Below are 22662 nucleotides of genomic sequence, written 5' to 3'. Positions count from 1 at the left end.
GATTTTACACAATAAAAGTATAATACATAGAGAGCGACTGGGAGAGAGGAACAAGATTTCACCTAGGGATTAGAAAGCCTCTCTCTGAAGGGACATTTGGGCAGAGAGGAAAACAAGGAGTCAGTCATGCACTAGTGAAAGAAGAGGAACATATAAGTAGTGGGAAGAGCAAGATGTTGCCTTGAGGGGACATATAGCTACTGCTGGAATACAATAAGCAAAGGAAAAAGTGAAAGGAGAGATCAGAGAGACAAGCAGAGATGAGATCTATAATGCTGCATGGGGACATTTTAGTTTTATTCTAAGTGCAGTTTCATGCAGACATTCCTGGAAGGCTTTGAGCAGGCTTTTTTTTTTTTTTTTTTAGATCCCCTAATTACAGTGTATAGTAAGGAAAGGAAAAAGGAGGAAAGTGGAAGCAGAGGGAAGCAATAAAAGTAACACAAATGAGCACTGCTGAAGACCTGGACTAAGGTGTTCAAGGTGAAGAAGATGAGACGAAATTAATTGGAAATATATAATGGCGGTGGAGCCAATAGGACTTCTGACCAATTATATTTGTGTGAGGGGGAAAAAAAGGAATTAAGGCTGATTCCCAGGTTAACTGGTGGAACCAGTCCTGAAGCCAAGAATTTGTAGTTCTGACAAGTTCCAGGGGGCACTGATGTTGCTGGTACAGAATCACATTTTGAGAACCATCATCTTGAGGCAAGCTCTAAAGTCAGGCAGAGGAGGAACCAATAGATAATTAAGAAGAAGACAAGAGTAAAACAGGAGCATGGAAATGTTTAGGTACTCTGAGTGATCGAATGTTCTGGAAAGATGGAATAAAATAAATAATACCCATAGGATTGTGCAAAATGGAGGTCACTGGTGACCTCAATCACAGCAGTTTCAGGTCATGTAGGGGACCAAAGCCCAATTAAAATGGATGATGCTAGAAAGGCCCAAGAGGAATGGCAGCAGCAAGAATACACTGCTTTACCCAGGAGTTTTGCTGAAAAGATTTGAGAGATGAGACTGTAGGTGATAAGGAGTAGGTGATCGAGGGAGAGGTAATTTTTTTTAAAGATTAATCATAGTAGTACATGTTGATTGGTAAATGATAACTCCATCCTAAGAGAGAGCTTAATGGTGCAGGACAGGGGGATGCCTAATTACAGCAGAGGAGAGACCTAAAGGAGATGAGAGAACATGGCATCTGAGTAAAATCGTGAGTGGTAGAATTGACTGTGGATATTTACAATTTCACCTTATACATAGTGACAGGAGAGAAGCAGAGACAATGCAGGTGAGCCTATATGTTTGGTATTGGGAAGATGAGAGAGTTTCTATCTGATTAAAAAGGAGAGTGGATAAAGATAAAGTATGAAAGTTATTCCAGATACAAGCAGGAAGCAAAACAAAAAAAGAGTGACAGATAGTGTAAAGTGATAGTGGCTGTTGTTCAGGGGTCTCAGTCAGGTCAAATAATTGCCTGCTGGGTATGGTAGAATAATAAGCTAGAAGAATAGTGTCTTAGTCACTTTCCTCTTTGCTGGGACAACCTGAAACCCAAAACTTAAACCAAGGGAGGTTTATTTTGGCTCAGAGTTATAGTCCATTGTTGGCTGACTCCAAGGCAGAAACAAAATGGCACGGTGGAGGCTGTGGACAGAGAAAAGCTGGAGGAAAGCTGATCACATCATGGTGGTCAAGAAGCAGAAAGAGAAGGGAGGAGTCAGGAAGGGAGACAGACACCTCCCAGTGTCCTCCTAAGAGCAAGTCAGTTACAGCTCCCCACTGTCCAATCGCATTCCAAAATGCCTGCCTATAAGCATGTGAGGCTCTTGGGGGATATCTAGATATAAACCATGACAAATAGGTTGTGGTAATCTAGAAAGAAGCACTTCTAAGTGAGACTTTGAATGCTGTAAAATTATTGGTATTGGCAAGTGTCGTTCCTCAGACAAAATACCCAATACCCAATGTTAAAGGAGGAAAGATTCATTTCACTTCACAACTTGTAGAGGTTTTAGTCCATAATTGGCTGACTCCAAATTAGGGCAGCATGGCAGAGGAGGCAGCAGTGGCAACAGACCACCTTTCCTCTCTCCCTTTGTATTCCATAAAAGCTGTAAACCTATTAATTGGTGCCACCTACACCCAAGGTGGAGCTTCCATGATATACATCCTTAATCCCAGTATCACACCCTTAATCCACACTCACATACCCAGAGCCCGAGATTTAACTCAGTGGTTCTGGTGCTTGCCTTGCAAGCACAAGGTCCCGAGTTTGATCCCCAGTATGAAAAAAAAAACAACCAAACATACAAAAAAAAAACCCAACAACACACTCACATATCCTAATCAGCCATCTTTGGCACTCCACACCTATGGTCAGGTGAGGATTTCAGGGGGGCATCTAGATACAAGCCATTACAGCAAGGCCAAAAATATGACCATGGGAATTTCTGAGAAAGAAAAGATGAAGAAGCAAGAGTCACTGAGAAGCAGAGAGGACAGGGTGTTGGATAGATCATCCAGGTGATGTTAGGTAAAGTGTGGTGGAAGCCCATCCCAGCTGTTAAAATCTCCAAAGAATAAAGGCAATGATGGAGAAATCAATAGATGACAACTGCTTGAAGAAGGAATCACTAATTCAATTTAGGGGTACAAGCTTCAAGGAATAGGTGCTTTTGAAAGAGGAAAGGAAATAGTTTGAAACAAGGAAACTTGTAGTTTGAAACACCAACTGAGGTACTTAAGGAAAGGGACAATAATGTACCATAAATTGCAATGTATTGTTTCATACTAAAAATAAAGTTTAAATAAGTTTAGAGTAGGAAAAGATGAACACAATAGTAGAAAAAGTTTGATGGGAGAAGTGGTCTTAAAAATAATTTTTTTTCCCATTAAGTTTATTGGTACATTTTCGGTACAAAATACAGTTATATTCATCATTGGGATCTTGTACCATTACATGAGTCTCTTGGTTCTTATTTTTTTCCCCTTCCCTTTCCCTCCACCCCCTCCACTCTTCCCTATTTGCAAAGACCTTGTTTCCATTTTTTTTCTTCTTTTCATATTTTTTCCTTTCCCTTTTTTGCCTTCCCCTACCCCTCCCAATTTCCCTGCTCCTTTAGACCTTTTCTTCCTGTTACACAATATCAGTTATACATTTTTAAAATTACAATATTAAGATCTAGGAGATGTTACCACAGATTTTACAGAATTTAAAAGGATATAGAAAGCATATCACAAAAATCTTTTTTGAAATAAATTTGACAACTTCTAAGAAGTACCTTGGAAGACAAATTAATGAAACTAACTCTGGAGGAAATATAAAATTTGAATAGCACCTATTAAAGAAGGTATATTCCTAGCTTGAAAACCTACCTATATGACAACAGCAGGCTCATAAACATTTTAACTGATAAATTATATCAAACAATTAAAGCAGAAAAAAGAAGGAACACTTCTCCCCTCATTTTAGGAAATCAACATTGTGCTAATCCTAAAACTGGATAAAGAAAATAGAAGAAAAAAGTATGAACATAGATAGAAATTTGTTTAACAAAACAAACTATTGGAAGTCAGATCTGGCAGGATGTAGAAAGTGGTTTTTTTATAGGGATGGCAGTGTTGGTTCAGCATTGGAAGATCCACCTCCAAAAGTCATCATTTTAGCAGAGGAAAGGAGAAAACCATATGATCCTGTCACTAGTTGGAGAAAAAGTATTGGACTAAATTCTACAGCTGTTCATGGTAAAAGCTATTAGGAGACTAGAAGTAGAACAGAAACTTCTCAACAGATTAAAGACATGTACTCCATACTTCCAGCGAGAAAGCCTTATATAAATGGAGAAGATACAATGCTTTCTCTTTAAGGTGGGGAACAAGGGCAGATATGCTTACTCTTTATCTGTCCATTAAACTTCGAAACCTAGTCCCCACCAAAATAGTCTGGCAATAAAATGACACAACTAGGATAGGATTGGCACAGCAGAAGCAAAATCTTTATATGTAGATGAAATGATCATCTACAAAGAAAATACTAAGAAATCTCTAGGATCCCCTAGAACTTGTATTTGAATTCAGCAGGATTAGAAAACACCAGGTATGTATAAAAATTCAGGTCTGTGTATACTTGCTATAAATGAAGAATTGGATATTGAAATTTAAAAGTTATGTAGGAGTACAAAGGACCTAGAAAAGTTAAAAACAAAAACAAAAACAGTGTTGGAAGAGGTTTAGTACCTAATTTTAAGACTTCTTCTAAAGCTACAGTAATCAAGGCAGTGTTGGTGTAAGGAAAGACATGTAGATCATTGGAATAAAACAGAGAATCTAGAAATAGAACCACACATATATGGTCCACTGAGTTTTGAAAGATTATTTAACATTAGCATTTCATAGAATATAAACTCGATTCAAGAGCCAAGGAAGAGATAGTGTTTGTAGCAAATGGCACTAGAACACCTGGTATCTGTATATAAAAAATTAACCTCAACACTTTTTTTCCATACATGAAAATAACTTGAAGGGATCTATGAACCTAAATAAGAAAGCCTAAAAGTATAAAACTTTAAGAAGAAATTATAAGGGAAAATATTTATGAATTCAGGGTAGGCAAGAACTACCTAGGATACAAAACACATGATGTATAAAAGAAAAAAAATTGATAAATGAGATTCCATCAAAATTTAGAATTTTAAATGACATCATTAAAATGAAAAGTAGTCCTTAAGCAGACCATATTTACAATACATATAATCTATGACCAGAATATATAAAGAATTCTTAGAGCTCATTAATAGATAACCCAATTAAAATGTAGGCATAAGAAGATGATAAATAGCCAGTATAGCACAAGGAATGGTGTGCAACTCTAGAATCAGAAAAATACTAATCAGTCCAATAATAAGATTGAATTATACACTCATTAGGGAGATGAGGTCAAAAGTCTTAAAAGCCTTGTGATGACTTTTTCTTTTTGTTGGATTCTCCCCCTTTACATTTAATTTACCACGCCCAGTGGATTCATTCTGCTGGGTTTCCTGGGGTTGAGATCCTCATTGTCTTTCCCTAGGGTATTGTCTAAAATTTTTGGGAGTGCCGGTTTGGTATTCATGAAGTTCCTGAGGTGCTGTTTGTCATGAAAGTATCTTATTTCTCCATCCATTTTGAAAGATAGTTTTGCAGGGTACATCAGTCTGGGTTGGAGGCTGTTTTCCTTTAGGGCTTGAAATACATCACTCCAAGCTCTTGTTGCCTTGAGGGTTTGCATTGAGAGGTCTGCTGTGATTCTGATGGGCTTTCCTTTGTATGTGATTTGTTTCTTTTCTCTCACTGCTTGTAGAATTTTGTTCTTCTGTTGGATTTCTAGAATCCTAACTATTATATGCCTATGCGTAGATTTTTTTTTGATCAAGGCTAGCTGGAGTCCTGTATGCCTCACTTATCTGTATGTCAAGTTCTTTTCCCCTCCTTGGGAAGTTTTCTGCCATCACTTCTGTGAAGAGTTTTTTTATGTCCTCTGCACTCTCTCCTCTTTCTTCATTGACTCTAATCAGTTTTATGTTATTCTTCTTTGCATCGTCCAGCAGCTGCTGGATTGATTTCTCATGTTCCCTTACAATTTTAAGGCAATTTTTCTTTTCCTCCTCACTAATTGCAATCTTATCTTCTATATGTGAAATTCTATCCTCACATTGGTTCATTCTGCTGTGCAGACTTTCGATGGAGTTTTTAATCTCTTGGAAATCTGTATCTGTTTTATGGATTCCATTTGTTTCCTATGTTGGGATTCCATCATGTTCCTCAGATCCTCTATTTTTTTAATCTGTGTCCTCTCTAGACTTATTAATCATGTCTTGCACCATGAGCAAAATGTTTGCTGTTATCTGAGTAATTATTTCTGATTTCATTTTTCCCAGATCCTCTTTTGTTGTCAGTTCAGAGAGTCCAGGTGGTTGAGTATCAGATTCTTTCATCTCATTTCCCTTTGAGGTTGCTGTAGGTGATCCAGAAGTCTGTTTTTGAGACTTGTTTATGTGTCTTCTCATTTCCACGGGAGGGGGTGCTTCTGGCACCCACGCGGCTCACCTTCTCTGCCCTAGGAGCTTGGGATGGCGGTGGGGGAGCTTCTTTCCGGGTGCTGAGACCAGCTGAGCTTCTCTGCCCCTAGGAGCCTGGGATGGTGGCGGAGGAGCTTCCTTCCGGGTGCCTTAAAAAGAATTTTATAAGACATATAAATATAGATTATAAGATACAATTATAAGATATATAATTTTAAGATATAACAAGAAGAATCACCTAACACAACCTTCATTTTATTTGAGGAAACTTAAACCTAGAAAAATCAAGTGGCACCTAAAATCATGCAGCAAATTTGTGACTGAGGTATGGCTAAAAAGTGAATTTCATGAGTCCCAATTCTCTAGATTTTATTACACTATATTTTAAGTGTAAGGAAGTGAAAAGAATTCAGAAAAATGTATCATGTCAGCATTCAAAAAGTTTCAGATTTTAGAGCATTTAGGGTTTTAGATTTTTCAGGTTATGGACATTCAGTCTATTAAAAGAAAAAAATGAATGTGTTCAAAAGTTTGAAGGCAGAAATACAATAAATCAGCTTAAACAGTTCAGAGTTTTCATTTGACAACAGTACAAGATAATGTTTGGAAAATACAGTAGAGCCAACTAAAGAAGGTTTGGATTTGCAAAATAAAACGTGTGTTTTTCAGTATTTGCTATCATAATACTCCATGAAAATGCTTCAGATCCTGAAGTGGCTTAAAACAACCAGTCTGTGGGCCTGTGGGCCATTGAGGCAGTTTGCTCCAGACTGCAGGTAGGCTGTGCTAGAGGCAGGTCCATGGCTCCTGAGAGCTGACTGTGTCATCTTATCCCAACTCCCACGTTCCAAGGCATGACATTGAGATTTGCATCAACTGCAGTATGTGAGCATGTTGTAGAAACCAGAGCCACATTCACCCCACCTTCTCACCCTGCCCCTCACTAACACTTCACTTACAAGGAATATGTCCCTTGTGGAATCAAACACACTAATGTTCACATTTCACCCTTGCCACTTATTGCAATTTCTTGGACAAGTTATTTAATCTTCTGAACTTCAGTTTTCTTTATCTATAAAAAAAAGAGATACTACTACTACATTAGTTAGGACTTTTCAATTTTTAACTGAAAAAATTCAAACTCAGTAAAAAAAAATGAATAAAAGTGTGGGTGGTTAGTGGGTTAATTGGTACACAAAAGCAAACTGTATGTATTTGACTATGGTGGCAGCCCCAGGGTTGTCTGGACTCTGGCTCCTTGGCTTTCCAGGAATGGATGTCTGATTGTCTCTCTCTTCACTTCTTCCCTGCTTCCATCTTGCCCCATCCTTGGTTTTATTCTCATCCCATGTGACTTGGATCACAACTGCAGTGTCCCAAGATTCCAATTCTTCTAGATTTACAACCCAGTAGGGAAGATGGGGTTATCACTACCTGCTTCAGTAGAGATATCCAAGGAGAGTCCTTATTGGCTTTGCTTGAGTCACACGCCATGCTGATGGTTGGGACCAGTGATGTTGTGGCACCCAAGTGTGCGGGATAGAAGTGCGAATGGAAGAAGGGACAGCAAAGGTGCTGAGCATGACAACATTGTTGTTCTCTAAGCTCCCTTGCTCACAAGGTTTTGTGATGATTATGAGAAGCTGTATGTAGAAATATGTGGTGCTCACCTGCAGATTGGGGACATTCCACTCTTAGGTGCCTCCCCTTGGCTCTCTTCATGGTTCAAATGCAAGAAAGGATTTTTAAATATGATGGCCCACAGTACCATTCTTACAGCCCTCTGAATATTTGGAATAAATATATACAGCTGCAGCTGTGTGGATTTTCTACTTTCCCTCACTAATGTAACTGGCAGGAAGAAAAGTAACTGAATTTTGTGATCTGAAGATTTAATTTTGTTGCTTAATTTACTTATATTATTGCACTGCTTTTTAAAATTGTCTTAGTAAAATCAAAGAAATTCTTAAGACTTTGTCCTCAGTAGTTTTAAGAACTCTTTTACAGTTGATATTTTATTATACTTTACCTTATTGCTGTATTGGAAAGGACCCTGAAGACCTACAGGTAAGTTTAGTTCATCATAAGCAAGTTACTTGATTTCTTAGAATTGTATTTTAAAAAATGAATGCCAACATTGTCAGCTACATGCATCTCATAAGGTTGTTTTAAGAACTAGTATTAGGTAATTATGCAAAATCACTATGTAAAATGTAAAAATGTAAGATGAGAATTAATAAGCTCTTTAAAAAGCTAAGAAGAGAAGTTTCCAATCTGGTTTATGGTCTGGTATCACTTCAGATGTCTTAGGAATGTCCATGTGACATAAAATAAACTTTCTCTCTAATAGAACCAGAGTTTTGTGTGCCTGTGAAAATTCCAACCCAGCCCTTGCTGCAAGATGCTGCAGGACAGGCAAGGAAAGAAAAGGTGAAGTTACCACATTATTTGCTGAGCTCCAAACCAAAGTCTCAACCACTTGCAAAGGTAAAACAGACATGGGAACAAGTTTTACAGAGCCAATTGACACTTTTGCATGGAAGTTACTCATTTCAGGCACTGTGTGCTGCTATTTACTGATTCTACCATCTCACATGAGCCCGGTGGTCCAGAAACAGCAGTGCTTTTCTGGAGCTGCTCATACAGACTCTTGAGATGAATTTTATGTGCCAGTTGCTAATCAATTGCTAGCTGAAATCAGCTGTGCTGGGAGTACTGCTTTTTGGGACAGTTTCTCAGCTCACTACTGGATCACCAAACACCCTCTTGATGATCCTTAGGGTAGAATCCACATCACTTAGATGTGCACAGGACCTGGCCCCACCTGTTCCTTCACCCTAACTGTGCCTCAGACTCACTTTCCCTCAGCCATTGTGAGTTTCTCTTCTTTTCCTTCCTCTAAAAGCCTCTAAGATTAAGTTTCCACCACTCAGTTCCAAAAGGAAGGCTTCTTTAGGCTCATTAGTAAAGTTTCAATAGTTATCTTCTCTTTATTTTCATGCTGCAGAGCAGTCCTTGCTATCATAGAAGTCATTGCCATGTACATAACTGATACCTGATAGGAACGCTTCTCAAACTGCACTGTGCTTCTGGATTAAGTCACAGATCCTGATTTATGAAGTCTTATGTGGGGCTGGAGATTCTGCAGTTCCAATAAACTTCCAGCCTGTGTCAAGGCTGCTGATTGGAGGCTGACAAGAGCTCAGAGCAGGGGTTTTCTGTGGTTACCTGACCACAGCATCAACAACACCTGGGAATTTGTCTAAATGCAAACTCTTGGCCCTGCCCCAGGTGCATGGAAGTGGGGTCAGCAGTTGTATCTTACTGAGTCCTCCTGGAGATTCTCAGGGGAGCTGAATTTGATAGTCACTGTCACAGAGGAGGAGCGCAGACTTTGCTATGAAGCAAGCCTGTGTTTGAAGCTTTGTCACTTACATTTGAGCAAAGTATCTTTCCGTTCTCTGAACTTGAGCTTCTTCATCCTTCAGACAGAACCTAGTACGTCGTAAGGATTACATGATGCTGTATATCTTCATTTCCTACACCATTCTAACAGTTATTTTCCTCTCATGACAGGGACCTTTTCTTATCTTGGGAACCCCAAGGAGAATCATTTTAGTTTACTAAGTTTTTTTTCTCACTTTCTAGGTGCAAAATCCTGTTGGAGGAAAAGTGAACACATCCTCCATTGCCTCTGCTGCCATTAATAATGTAAAGTCGCCCCCTTGGGGGTTCCACCTTCTCCCACCATCAGTGAAGTTTGGAGTGCTCAAAGAAGGACACACCTACGCAACCACTGTAAAGCTCAAGAATGCTGGTGTAGACTTCAGCAGGTGAGGACAGGTGCCCAAGTGCCTGCTCAGTTCCCATTCCTTCTGTTACTTATCTTTCTCAGCCTGCACAGGGAATGTCTACTGAACTGTTACTGTGCACTGAATCTTCACATCATTCATTCAGCAATTTACCCATTGACATATTTTTCACTCATTCATTCATTCTCATCTATCATAGCCAAAAAGCAAAACAAAAGAGAAGATATTCAAATGTTTCAGCAGTACATAAAACTTGAAACTATTTCTCAAATTAGTCACCAATTATAATACCAGTTGGCATTTGTTTGCACTTAGCGTGAAAACTGCTGGGCTGGAGATTTAGCTCAGTGGTGGGGCTGCACCTGCCTCACAAAGCACAAGGTCCTGAGTTCTATCCCTGGTACCGAAAAAACAAATCTGCTTTGTGTAAAAATAAAAAAGGGTATTTAAAGAATATAACGTGTGTGTGTGTGTGTATATATATATATATGGGGTTCTGCACAGCAAATGAAATTGTTAACAGAATGAAATGGTGTTGGAAATAGATTTCAAAAGATTGAGAAAAATATGCAAACTATACATGTGATAAGTGATTATGAATTTATGAAGAACTCATCCAACTCAACAGTGGAAAAGTTAATAACCTGATTTTAAAATAGGCAAAGAATTTGAGTAAACATTTATCCAAAGAAGACATAGAAATGGCCAGTGGGTATATGAAAGGTGCTTAACATTATTAATCAACAAGAAAATGTAAATCAAAATCACCATGAAATATCACCTCATACCTGTTGAGAAAACTATTATTAAAAAGTCAAAATATAATATATTGTAATATATAATATACCCTATATTATATAACCATATATAATGGAATATATATCGCACATACACATAAATAAATTTCATATATTTTTTTCATTGTCCATTTATCTGTTTGGACATTTAGATTGTTTGGTTATCTTGCTTACTGTGAATGATGCTTCAGTGGATCTGGGAGTCTTCATCCTCATATCCTAAGGTGGTGATTTCAGGACATTTGTATATATGCCCAGGAGAGTGAGTACCGAGTCATACAATAGTTTTATTTTTAATTTCTTTAGAAATGACCATACCCTTCTTCACAATGGTATTCCTGGTAATAGTACAAGATTTCCCCTTCTTTACACTCTCACTGATAATTTTTTACCTTTTCACTTTTTCATTTTGCACTTTCATTTTGTTGATCATTTCATTTGCTGTCAGGACCTTTTTATTTTGATGTACTCCCATATGTTTGTTTTCATTTTGTAGCTTGAGTTTTTAATGCGAAATTCAAAACAAAAATCATTACCCAGGTCAATGTCTGGGGCTTTTCCCTTATGTTCTTTTCAGAAGTTTTACAACATCAGGTCTTGTATTTGAGTGTTTTAAACATTCTAAGTTGGTTTTTGTGTATCTTGTTGGATAAGGATCCAGTTTCATTCTTTGGCATGTGGAAATCCAGGTTTCTCAGCACAATTTATTGAAGAGACTGTCCTCCCATGTGTCCTCTTGGTGCCTTTATTAAAAACTAGTTGATAGTACATATTGGGGTTTAATTCTGGGCTCCCTATTCTGTTCTACTGTTCTATGCACATAGCCTTTAATCCTAATATGTCTACTTCACTGTATTAAGAAATGCCTAGCAGATTAGCAAAACATGCTCCTGGGTATGTCTAGATGGGTCACAGAACCATGGCCTTGGGTACTGTATATGGTGCCTTACCCATTCTTTTCTGGCACTGTTCCCCTGCTCCGCTTCCCAGCTACTATGAACTTAGTAGCTTTGTTCTGCCATGTCTTTCTGCTAAGATGTTTCTGCCTTGGACTGAGCTGATCATAGATTGATTCCTCTTAAAATGTGATCCAAACTAAATCTTTCCTCCTCTAGGTTGTAGGTGTTAGATATTGTGTTCAAGCAATGAGAAACCTGGCACCAGAGAAGTGGGCCCATTGCTGTGGCTATACTTGATCATATTGTTTGGAAACCTTTGGAACTGGTTTGTAGGAGGAATTTGGAAAGGTTTGTGGGCTAGAGAAGCCTAGGATGCTCTAAACAGAGCTTGATAGGTAATTCTGACTGGAGCTCAGAAGACCAGACTGAGCTGGTCTGATGATAGGAATTTAGACAGTAAAGACCAGCGCCAGAAAGTTTCAGCTGAAAACAAGGACTCCATTAGCAGTTGGACTAGAGACCGTGTGTGTTATACTCTGGCAGAAAATTTGTCTACCTTTTGCCTATGTGCTGAGACTTTGCAGGAAATTGAGTTTAAGAGTTGCAGACTAATTTTTTTGTTTGTTTTGTTTTTTGGGGTTTTTTTGGTACCAGGGATCGAACTCAGGTCCTTGTGCTTGCGCAGCAGGCAGCGAAAGCACTGAGCTAAATCCCCGGCCCAGTTGCAGACTAATTAATCTGGTGGAAGAAATTTCAAGACAGCCCAACATTCAGGGTGTGCCATAGGTAATGTTGGCTTTATTTAGCCAGACTTATAATAAGAATTGGGGACAAAAGACAGAGCAGAGAAATTTGAAAAACTTAAATCTGAGCTCAGAAGAAACTATGTATAAAGTTGGGGCCAATGGAGGTGTGGCTGCCAAGAAGATTAGCACCATTAAAAAGAAAGCAAGTACTTTGTACAGACACGAGAAGATGCTGTTCAGGCTCAACAGTGCAAGTATGTAAACCTTTCATTTGCAAAAAGAGTCCCTAGGATGCCTACTTGAGAAGGGCCTCCTAGGCAATTGGTCCCCCTGGATGAGTTTTTCTTTATTCAGCTTTCCAGCCCTCAGAAGCTGCTACAGCCATGGTCCAAGGGTGCCTGGCAACTGACCTTGGCATTGTCCACTGATGCTGGATTTACTAGCATCCAGAATACAAGAGATGTAAAGTCAGGAAGCTTTCCACACAGATTTCAAAGGAAGGCCTGGGAGTCCAGGCAAGGAGTCCCTGAGAGCACAGTCTGTAATGCTCTGGAAATGAAGCCAAAGGTGAAACCATCCAGAAAGTTGGAGATGCCAGTAATATGGAACATCTGCTAAGAAAAAGTTGCAGGCCATGAGAGAGTCCCCGGCGGCTTCAACCAGCCAGGACATAGAGGTGAGGCTGCCCAAGCCCTTTGGATATTACATCCCCACCACCATGTGCTCTGGATGCTGGATAAAGAGCAATAGAACTTAATGTTTGCCCTGCTGGATTTGGTCTTGCTTTCGTACTATTGTTTTCTATCCCCCTCTTTCTCCTTTTTGAAGTGGGAATGTTTACCCTATGACATTGTACCTTAGGATTATGTAAATTGCTTTTCATTTTTACAAAAGCTCACAGTCATAAGTTTGCCTTGAGTCTTAGAAGAGACATTAACTTGAGCGTTTGAAAAATGCTGATACTGTTGAGACTTTGGGGAAGGGACTATTGTTTTTTCAGTTATACAGAGGACAGTTGTATTATGTTAGGCAGAATTATGAACTTGCTATTGTCTTTATTTGGAGATTAAGTATGGTTTAAGGAGGTGTGTTTGGGTGTGAAGCTGACAAGGGGAAGCCTGACAATCCAACTTCATTTGATTAAGAAATGCCTAGCAGACTAATAAAGGAGGCTCCTGAGGATGTCTGTGCCTGTCATAGAGGTGTGACCTTGGGTACTATATATGGTCCCTCATCCATTCCTTTCTAGGACTGTTTCTTGACTTTCCTTAATGGCTGCCATGAGCTCAGCAGTTTTGCTCTGCTGTGCCCTTCTGCCATGATGTTTCTGCCTTGGAGCCAGCTGACTATAGACTGAACTCACTTAAAATGTGAGCCAAATTTAACCCTCTCTTTTAAGTTGTGAGTGTCAGATGTTGTGTCAAAGCAATGGCTAATTCAATGTGTCTGCTGTTGTGCCAGTACCATACTGTTTCAATTATTCTTTTTTCTGTTTCAGTTATTGTATTTCTGTAATATAACTTAAAATCAGGACATATGGTACTTCTAGTTTTGTTTTTCTTTCTCAGAATTGTTTTGGCTATTCAGGGTCTTCTACAATTCCACACAAATTTTAGAATTATTTTCTATTTCTGTAAAGATTATCATTTAGATTTTGATAAGGGTTGTGCTAAATCTCTGTATTCCTTTGGGTGGTATGGATATTTTTACCGATATTAGTTCTTCCAAATGAGGACACAGTATATTGTGCCATATATTTGTGCCTTCTTCAATTTCTTTCACTAATATTTAGTAGTTTTCAGTGTGCCAATCTTTCCTTGGTTAAATTTAGTCCTAGGTATTTTTTAAAATGTTGTCAAAAGTGGGATTGCCTTCTTGATTTCTTTTTCAATTGGGTTGTTATTTGTGAATTAAAATACTCAAGTTTTTGTATATTGACATTGTATCCTGAAATTTTACTGAGTTATCACGTATAGTTTTTGGGTGATCAGGGTTTTTTCATGTAGGATTATATCATCTGCAAAGAGATTAATTTTTAATTTTCAATTAATTTAATTAAATACATTTTCATCCATTAGTTAAATAAGTTTTAGTTAATTAATTTACTTCTTTTCTAATTTAAATGCCTTTTATTTCTTTTTCTTGTCTAATTGCTGTTGCTATTTAAAAGTTTTTCTATGCTGAGTAGTGATGGTGAGAGTGGGCATCTGTATCTTGAACTAGATTTCAGTGGAAGTTTTTCCCCATTAATTACAATTTGAGCTGTGGATTTTTATAAATGCCCTTTATTTCATCGAAGAACTTTTCTTTTATACCTATATTGTTTAGAGTTTTCATATAGTAAAGAATGTTAGACTCTCTTGAATGCTTTATCTGTGTCAATTGAGATGATCAGTTTTTATCATCCATTCTGTTAATGTGATGATCATTTTGATTGATTTGTGTATATAAAACCAGCCCTGCATGTCAGAGATAAATCATATTTGGACCCTGATGTATTTTTGATTTGCTATTGAATTCGATTTGCTAGTATTTTACGGAAGATTCTTGCAACAATTTTAATCACATAATTTGCCTGTAGTTTTCTTGTGATATCTCTTTGAGGTTTAATTATCAAGGAGACATTGACCTCTAAATATGTTTAGAAGTATTTGATCTAGCTCTTTTTTTCCCAAAGAGTTTAAGAAATATTGATATTAGTATTCTGGTGAATATCTGGTCCTGAGCTTTTTCCTCATTGACAGGTTTCTGAACATTTATTCAATCACTTTGTTTTCAATCTGTTCAAACATTATGTTTCTTGCTGACTCAATCTTCGTAGGTTTTATTTTTCTAGGAATTTATTCAATTTAATTTCTATGAATCATCCAATTTGTTCATAATGGTCCGTTATGATCCTTTTTGATTCTGAGACATCTCTTGTAGCTTCTTTGCTTTATTTTTTTTAATTTCAATCTTTTTTCTTTTTTGATCAGCTGAGAGTTGTCAATTTTATTTTTTCACAAAGCACTTTTAATTTTATTGTTTCCTTGTATGGATTTTTGTTCTTTATTTGAGTTCTTTCTGTTCTGATTTTTTTTTCTTTGTGTGGTTTAGGTTTAGTTTGTTCTTTCTTGTTCCTTGATGTGTAGTAATAGAATTTATATTTTTTTCTTCTTTTTACATATAAGCATTTATTGCAATAAACTTCCATCTTAGAACTTTTACTGCATCTCATAGGTTGTGTTTCCATTCTCATTTGTCTCAAGATATTTTCTAATTCCTGCTTTGATTGTTTATTCACCCCATTCATATAGGACCAAGTTTTTAATTTGTACATCTTTGTAAAACCTTCAAGGCTCCTCCTGTTATTGATTTGTTTTTCACATTATTGTTGTCTGAAACAATAGTAGATATTACTTCAATCTTCTTAAATTTGTTAAGACTTATATTTTAACCTAATATTCCATCATGGAGAATATTCCATATATGTTGGAGAAAAAATTGTATTTATTTGTTGTTAAAGTTTAGATCTAAATGTTCCCCTAGTCTCATCAATAGATTAATCCACTAATAAGTTCACAGCTGAATGTGCTGTTAGGAGGCAGATCCTTGCTGGAGGAAACAGGTCACAGAATACGTAGCCTGCAAGGGCATATTCTTGTCCTGGCCCCTTCCTTTTCTAGCTCCTTATCTCTCATTCTGCTTCCTGGCTGCCATAGGTTAAGCATCTTTTCTCTGTCAGGCCCTTCTGCTATGATGTTTCTGCCTCAGAGACAGCTAACCATAGACTGAAACCTTTTAAACCGTGAACCAAAATAGACTCCTTTGTGTGTCAGGTATTTGGTCACAGCAATGAAAAGCTGACCAATACACCTGTTGTTGGATAGGAGGTTCTGAAAATGTCCATTAGGTCCAATTGTTCAAAAGTTGAAACCCAGTATTTCTTTATTAATTTTCTTTCTGTTTGATCTGTCCATTGTAGAAAATGGGATACTGTATTCCCCTACTAGTATTGTGTTGCTATAATATTGTGCGCTTCATGTTTACTAATATTTTCTTTATGTATTTAGATGTTCCAATGTTAGATGTAGGCGTATTACAATGTTTATTTCCTCCTCCTCCTCCTCCTCCTCTTCTTCTTTTCTTTTCTTTTTGTTGGTGGGAGAGTCTGACTAAATAGTCCAGGCCATTCTTTAATTCACTATGTGGTTTAGGTTGGCCTCAAACTTGTGATCTTCTTGCCTCAGGTTCCTGAGTGCTGAGATTACAGAGTTACACCACCATGCCTGGTTTATCTATGTCTTCTTGATGAATTGACACTTTTATCATTAAATAATGACTTTCTTTTTCAACAGCTTTTGACTTGACACCTATCTTACTATGTATGATTTATTTGGCCGTGACAGTATTGGAGTATTCTGAATTTAGCTATGTATTTGCCTCCACCAGCAAGTTTTATAGTTCCGTATATATTCATGATAGTAATTTCATCCTTTTGTGTCTGCTAGGAGAACTTCCCTATGCAATTTGTAGACAGATCTAGTGATTGTGAATTCCCTCATCTTTTACTTATAAAATACTTTATGTCTATTATTTCTGAAGGACAGCTTTGCTGTGTATAGTCTTAACTGGAAGAGTTTTTTTCTTTCATCAGTTTGAATATATCGTCCTTTTTTTTTTCTGCAGGTATCTGCTGAGAAATCTGGTGATAGTCTAATAGGGATCCCTTTATATGTTCTTGATGCTTTTCTCTTCCTATCATGTAAATTCTTTGACTTTAGAAAGTGCTTTTAATTACATTTTTCTGTATAATTGAGGGGAAAAGGGAAAAACCTGAGTCAACAGGGTCATTTTTGCTATGAAGGTCTGACTTAGAATTAATAACTAATAACCTAATTCACAGTCTGTACAGACAGCTAAAAATAAATTTTAGCCGGCATTTAATGACAAGGGGTCAGTTTTTCATTTTCAGGTCAAAACCAGCGGCATGTTAGAATTTGCAGGGACCTTGGAGACCATTCTACAGGAAGAAACTGAGTGACTTATTTTAAGGTCTTACAAGCTAGAATGAGACTAGCTTTCAGATTTCCTGAGCACCAGGTCATTGGTGTCTTCACACATGTGAAGACACATGGTATACATCACTAACACGAGTATGGTCATCAGTTTCATGTGGGATTTCAGTCTTTTCCACTGGGTCAGTATTATATACCACATATACCAAGACCACTCTCAATTACAAAAATGCCCTCTATTTTGAATTAAATTTAAATATAACATGCATGGGGGTGGATAAAAATGGAATAAATATTGCAGTTGCTGAGTTATTTGTTATTATAATGGCAAGCCCTTTAAAAATAATTTTGATTCTCTACTCAGAAATCAGATGGAACAAAATGACAGTATCATCCAATTTGAAAGATCATTGCCATCCTTTACTTGAGGCAAATCCCCCAACTTCAAGAATAGTGTTTGTTTCCCAAGAAACAACCTGCTGAGGGACTCAGACCAGCAGGTCAGACGTGATTGGATTTTCATTGTTGTAGTATTCTTGTGTTCTTAAAACAAATATGTGAGAAGAAATAGAGAGCTAATCTCATGCTAGTAAAACTCATCTATGCAGATCCTATCTCTGCAGTACAGAATTGTAGTTTTAGAAATTTCACTCCACAGCTTGTTAAATCCAGGCATGATGGGGAGACAGCAGAGTTGATGGCAGAAGGAGTGGGGTTGGGGATCAGCGTGAGGTAGGCTCTCCTTGGCATTTTTTTACCCCAAGTCTTTAACCCTCAGGAACAATCCACAAACCGCAGGAAGGGAAAGAGATCGATAAGCACCATGTGTGAGCACAGAGCTTTGCAAGTTCTTTAACATTTTCTAAGCCCTTTCTGTTTCTCCCTGAACTGGCAAACCCCATACCAAGAAAGAGTAAGACTGGCTCCCATGCTCCGTTGCCTTCCAAAAGAGCCTTTATTCTTCAGTTTAATGATCTGGCTGCCAGCGTTTGCACTCACACTGGTGGCTCTCTGAAATGCACACACTGGCCAAATGCACACAACACTGCGTCCAGGCCTGAGCTGCTCCTCAGCAACCAACAGTAGAGGGAGGGAAACTCAGGTTAGAGTCTGTTTTGTGCTGTTGAAAACTGTTGGAAAGGAAGTTATGAAATGGGCCCTGAATTCTTTTTCCAAATGAATATTAACATTGTTTTCTAAGCTTAGGGACACCTGGCTCCTATATAGCAAACATGAACACCTTTCTGATTTTATAACATCCTGATTAGTTGCTTGTGTGTTTTTACTGTGCCATAAATTAATGTCTGTCTTTCTTCCTGACAGATTTAGAGTAAAGCAGCCCCCACCTAGCAGTGGACTGAAAGTGACTTATAAACCTGGGCCTGTAAGTCCTGTGTCTTATCTGGGGTGTGTGTGTGTGTGTGTGTACGTGCACATGTGAATGTATGTTTCCAGTGAAGTGAGCTTTTGAGTCATTCAGCCCATTCAGCTTAAACCATGTAGAAGTCTAATTTTTCTAGTACCATAAGCAATAGATTCCCAGTATTGGTGCAGTATGTGGCTTGATGTCACTCATTTCCTGTAAGAACTATGGCAATGACCCCCTGTGCAAACTGTTTAACTTCTGGCTATGGAAATATTTCTGTAGCTCACCTCCCTTGCTCCGGTACATACAGTAATGTGTATCTATGTCTGAAAATTATTTTTTAAATAAATTCTTCTGTAAGGCAAAAAATTTTTCAGAAAAACATAATTATTCCATTTTTATATTTTTTGCAAATCTGGTTTGCTATCTTGGTATTTGTCAGATATTATTTAATGCCATACTAAGAAATAATCATGTATTTATTAAATTTATCAGCTGCTTTTCTCCAGTGATCTCGAAAACACACATTTAGAATTGTCGGTATAATCTGACTTTATTTGATACATTGCTAAAACAAAGTGTTTACTGAAAAAGATGTATATTAATTCTATATTCCCATTTTAAATTATAATTTCAGAAACACAGAATGATATAAACAAAAGTTTATCTCAAAATATAACAAAACCACAATTAGAAGTCTTGTTCATCATATCCTCTGGCTACTTTAGTACTCCCTTCATCTCACTCAGCAAACTTCTCATAGGCCACTGATAGAATGCAGAGTGAGACACACAGGGAGCTTACAGAGCCAGGCACCTAGCAGGTACTCAAGATAAGTGTGACAGAAAAACAGGATGAAATAGATACAGGACCCATTCGTCACACACAGGAAATATGCATGGGCTCATGAGAGCAATTGGCAGGGATATCCGGTCCTGTGACAAGCACACAGTGCTCCCTGCATATGGAAGTCCAAAGGAGACACAGTTGTTACTCATTCACACAGAAGGTCAGTTTTGTATAGCACAAAGTGTTTTGGTTTTTTGTCATGACTGTGCCACCAAGCAGCTCGAGGATGTTGATGGTTAATGCTGTGAGCCTGCAAATGGAGTTTAGGCTAGATAATCTTATCCCCCTCCTAGCTCTAATATTTCATGATCTATAGAAAAACAGTAGTGTGTGAGCTGAAAGACCAAACAGAAATACATGTTGTGATTGTATCTACTAATTTATGAGTAACTCTCCCAAATAATTTATCACTGAGTCTTCACAACATAAAGCAAAACCAAAAATCAAAGCAAGCCCTTTCTTCTACTAATCTGGGAAGTTAGTAAATCTCATTTTAATCTCAGGTAGAGATTGTGCCAATAGCTGAAATGACTGTTGGATCAACCTTTAGAAGTACTAAAAACCCAGTGTGTACTCTTTGAAGTTCACTATATATTGTTAGTTTTGGTTTTTTTTCCCTTTTTGACAGTAGGTTTTGGCTCTGGCAAAAAATATAATCTATAGTCTTCTCCATATGTAAATCTGACCACAGTGCAGCTTGGTGAGGTGCCAGCAGTAAATGAATATCCTCAAAGCCTGAGTGAATCTGCACTATGGCAGCTTTCCAGCTCTTCTCATGCCGAATGTCGTCATAATCCAGCCCTATTTTGATTGTTGGGTTTGGAGGACTACAGGGTCTGAGTCTCAGTACAGAAATGTTGGATCCCCTCCAGGATGTATGCATGCCCTAAGTTGAAAAAATGGAAACTTTTTCAGTTCTATTATTTGTAAAACTATATTGAAAAAAATTCCATTTGTATCTAATTGCTTTCCATGTGGTAGTTTCTGATTTTTTTTTTTTTTTCAGATAACTGTTCCCAATTCTGTTTTTTAACCCACCTCCTGGAGAGACAGCTCAGGAACAAAAACAGCTCTTTCTTTCCTGGCTAGTTTTCTTTTCAAGGAAAGAGGCAAGAAGCCCCTGCCTTGCTATGTTTCCTCTTCATTATGTATCAGGTTTCTTCTTTGTTGGTACAAGTTTCTTCCCCCTCTAGCTTTCAGACCTAAGCAGTCTGGCATTGAAACTAATTCTGTCTCCCTCTACTGGCTTTGTCACTTTACACATCCTGAACTGGAGTAACAGACTAAGGAGGAGGGCAGGGAGGTTCCAGGATTCAATCAGTCTCTTGGATTTATTGTAAGGTTAAATTTCTATTTCTCTTAAATTTGTCTTTACTTCAAGAATTCCAGTAGATGGAATTTCACTACTGCACTACTGACATTCAAGAAATAGCACAATTATGGGTATTGTAGAAGTTTGTCTTCAATGCCACTTCTAATACCCTAGAATTTAATTTTCCTCTGTTTCTCAAATATCACTTGGTTTACCTCTTCAAAAGTTCATCCTGGGGCCCAATTGTTCAATAGACTTCTACCTAACTAATCTTTGAAATAATTTTGCTAAATGCTCATATCAGCTACCCTTTATTAGTGCCAAATTTATAGGTGAAAAAGCTGAAGAGTAAAGAGTTTAAGTAACTTGCACAAATTAGTGTTAAAATAAGATTTGAACTCACGCCATGTGTGAAGATGCTAAAGCGACATTGTATCTTATAGGTGGCAGCTGGTTTGCAGACAGAGCTGAAGGTGGAGTTATTCGCCATGGCTGTTGGAGAGGGTGGTGTCAAGGGATTATCTTACATCTCTCACAATATTGAGATTATGACTGAACATGATGTTTTGTTCTTACCTGTGGAAGCAAATATCCTTTCAAGTTCAATTTGAGTAGTCATATGTAGTGCATAAATTATGAGTGAAGAAGACATGGAAGAAGTCAAAATGCATCTCTGTCTATTCATTAGCTCTGCATATAAAAATCATGAGTTAAATTTCTTGGGATGAAGACTGTCATTCATTTTAGCATCCAGTCAAATCTGAAAGATACCTGACACATGGTACATTAACAGTAACTACAAGTTAAATATATGTCAATATTAACTATCCATGGGGTATCAGATGATCAGAATAATAAAAAAGCAAGTCTGTCATTTTTAGAAATGTAATCTTATTGGGAAATAAGAAATATCTTATTATAAAAGTTGAATATTCAGTGAATTGTACATGCATTCCTTCATATCAGTGTCTGTACCCTATAAATATAGATATTTAATACTCATTATTTGCAAAATACCATACAAAATATTTTATCACATATACAAATGGAAAATTGGACTCTATATTAGAATACATCCTACAATCCAGTAGAAGTAAAATCTTTGCACTTGAATCCTGTAATGTTTCTTTTTCCAGTGACATGAATTATATACCACTTATACTATGTATCTATTTGATTTTTAAGATGGGCTTTACAGAATGAGAAAACTTTTTTTCCATTTAGTTTATTGGTACATTTTAGATACACAATACAGTTACATTCATCATTGGGATCTTGTACCTGATCTTGGTTCTTATTTTTTTCCCCATTCCCCTGCCCTCCCTTCACCCCCTCCACCCTTCCCTATTTATAAAGACTTTGTTTCCATGTTTTTCCTTTTCTCATATTTTTTCTTTTCCCTTCTTTCCTTTCCCCTACCCCTCCCACTTCCCCTACTCCTTTAGACATTTTCTTCCTATTTCACAATATCAATTATTCATTATGATTCTTATTCACACTTTTAGTTTTTCACAACAGAGAAACTATTCAGTATTTACACATGTGTGTCCTATTTATTTCACTTAAGAGTATAGCCTCAATGTGTATCCACTTAGCTACAAATGTCTCCAGTTTCTCATTTTTTACGGCCGAGTAGTACTCCATTTTATTTTAAAAAACCACATCTTCTTTATCCAGTCACCAGTTGATGCACAATTGGGCTGTTTCCAAGTTTTAGCTATTACAGATTGTGCTGCTAATGAACATGAGTGCACATATATCACTGTGGTATGATTCTTTTAATTCTTTTGGGAAGATACCCAGTAGAGGAATAGCTGCGTCAAAT

General features: G+C 37.5%; 1 protein-coding gene across 10 annotated transcripts in view; it reads left to right on the top strand.

The window, feature by feature from the left end:
- The window catches only part of Spag17 (sperm associated antigen 17), a 210235-nt gene that overhangs the window by 178183 nt on the left and 9390 nt on the right, over positions 1-22662 (top strand). For 6 of the 10 annotated variants that reach the window (XR_015452066.1, XR_015452061.1, XR_015452060.1 and 3 more), the window contains 4 exons: positions 8410-8546; positions 9708-9892; positions 18634-18694; positions 21281-21425. Coding sequence is in view for 1 of the 10 variants with exons in the window: in XM_021265754.2 (XP_021121413.2) it covers positions 8410-8546; positions 9708-9892; positions 18634-18694; positions 21281-21425 (528 nt within the window). In the remaining 9 variants the exon portion in view is untranslated. Of the gene's footprint in view, positions 1-8409; positions 8547-9707; positions 9893-17674; positions 17811-18633; positions 18695-21280; positions 21426-22662 lie in introns of those variants that run through there. The other 4 variants (XR_015452062.1, XR_015452065.1, XR_015452069.1 and 1 more) reach the window with 4 other exon arrangements.

Source organism: Heterocephalus glaber, unplaced genomic scaffold (genome assembly GCF_053883595.1).
Source record: "Heterocephalus glaber isolate CG9 unplaced genomic scaffold, H.glaber_assembly_v1.0 deba00001442, whole genome shotgun sequence".
In the NCBI taxonomy this organism is placed as follows: Eukaryota; Metazoa; Chordata; class Mammalia; order Rodentia; family Bathyergidae; genus Heterocephalus; species Heterocephalus glaber.
This window is presented reverse-complemented; position numbering and strand designations above follow the sequence as displayed.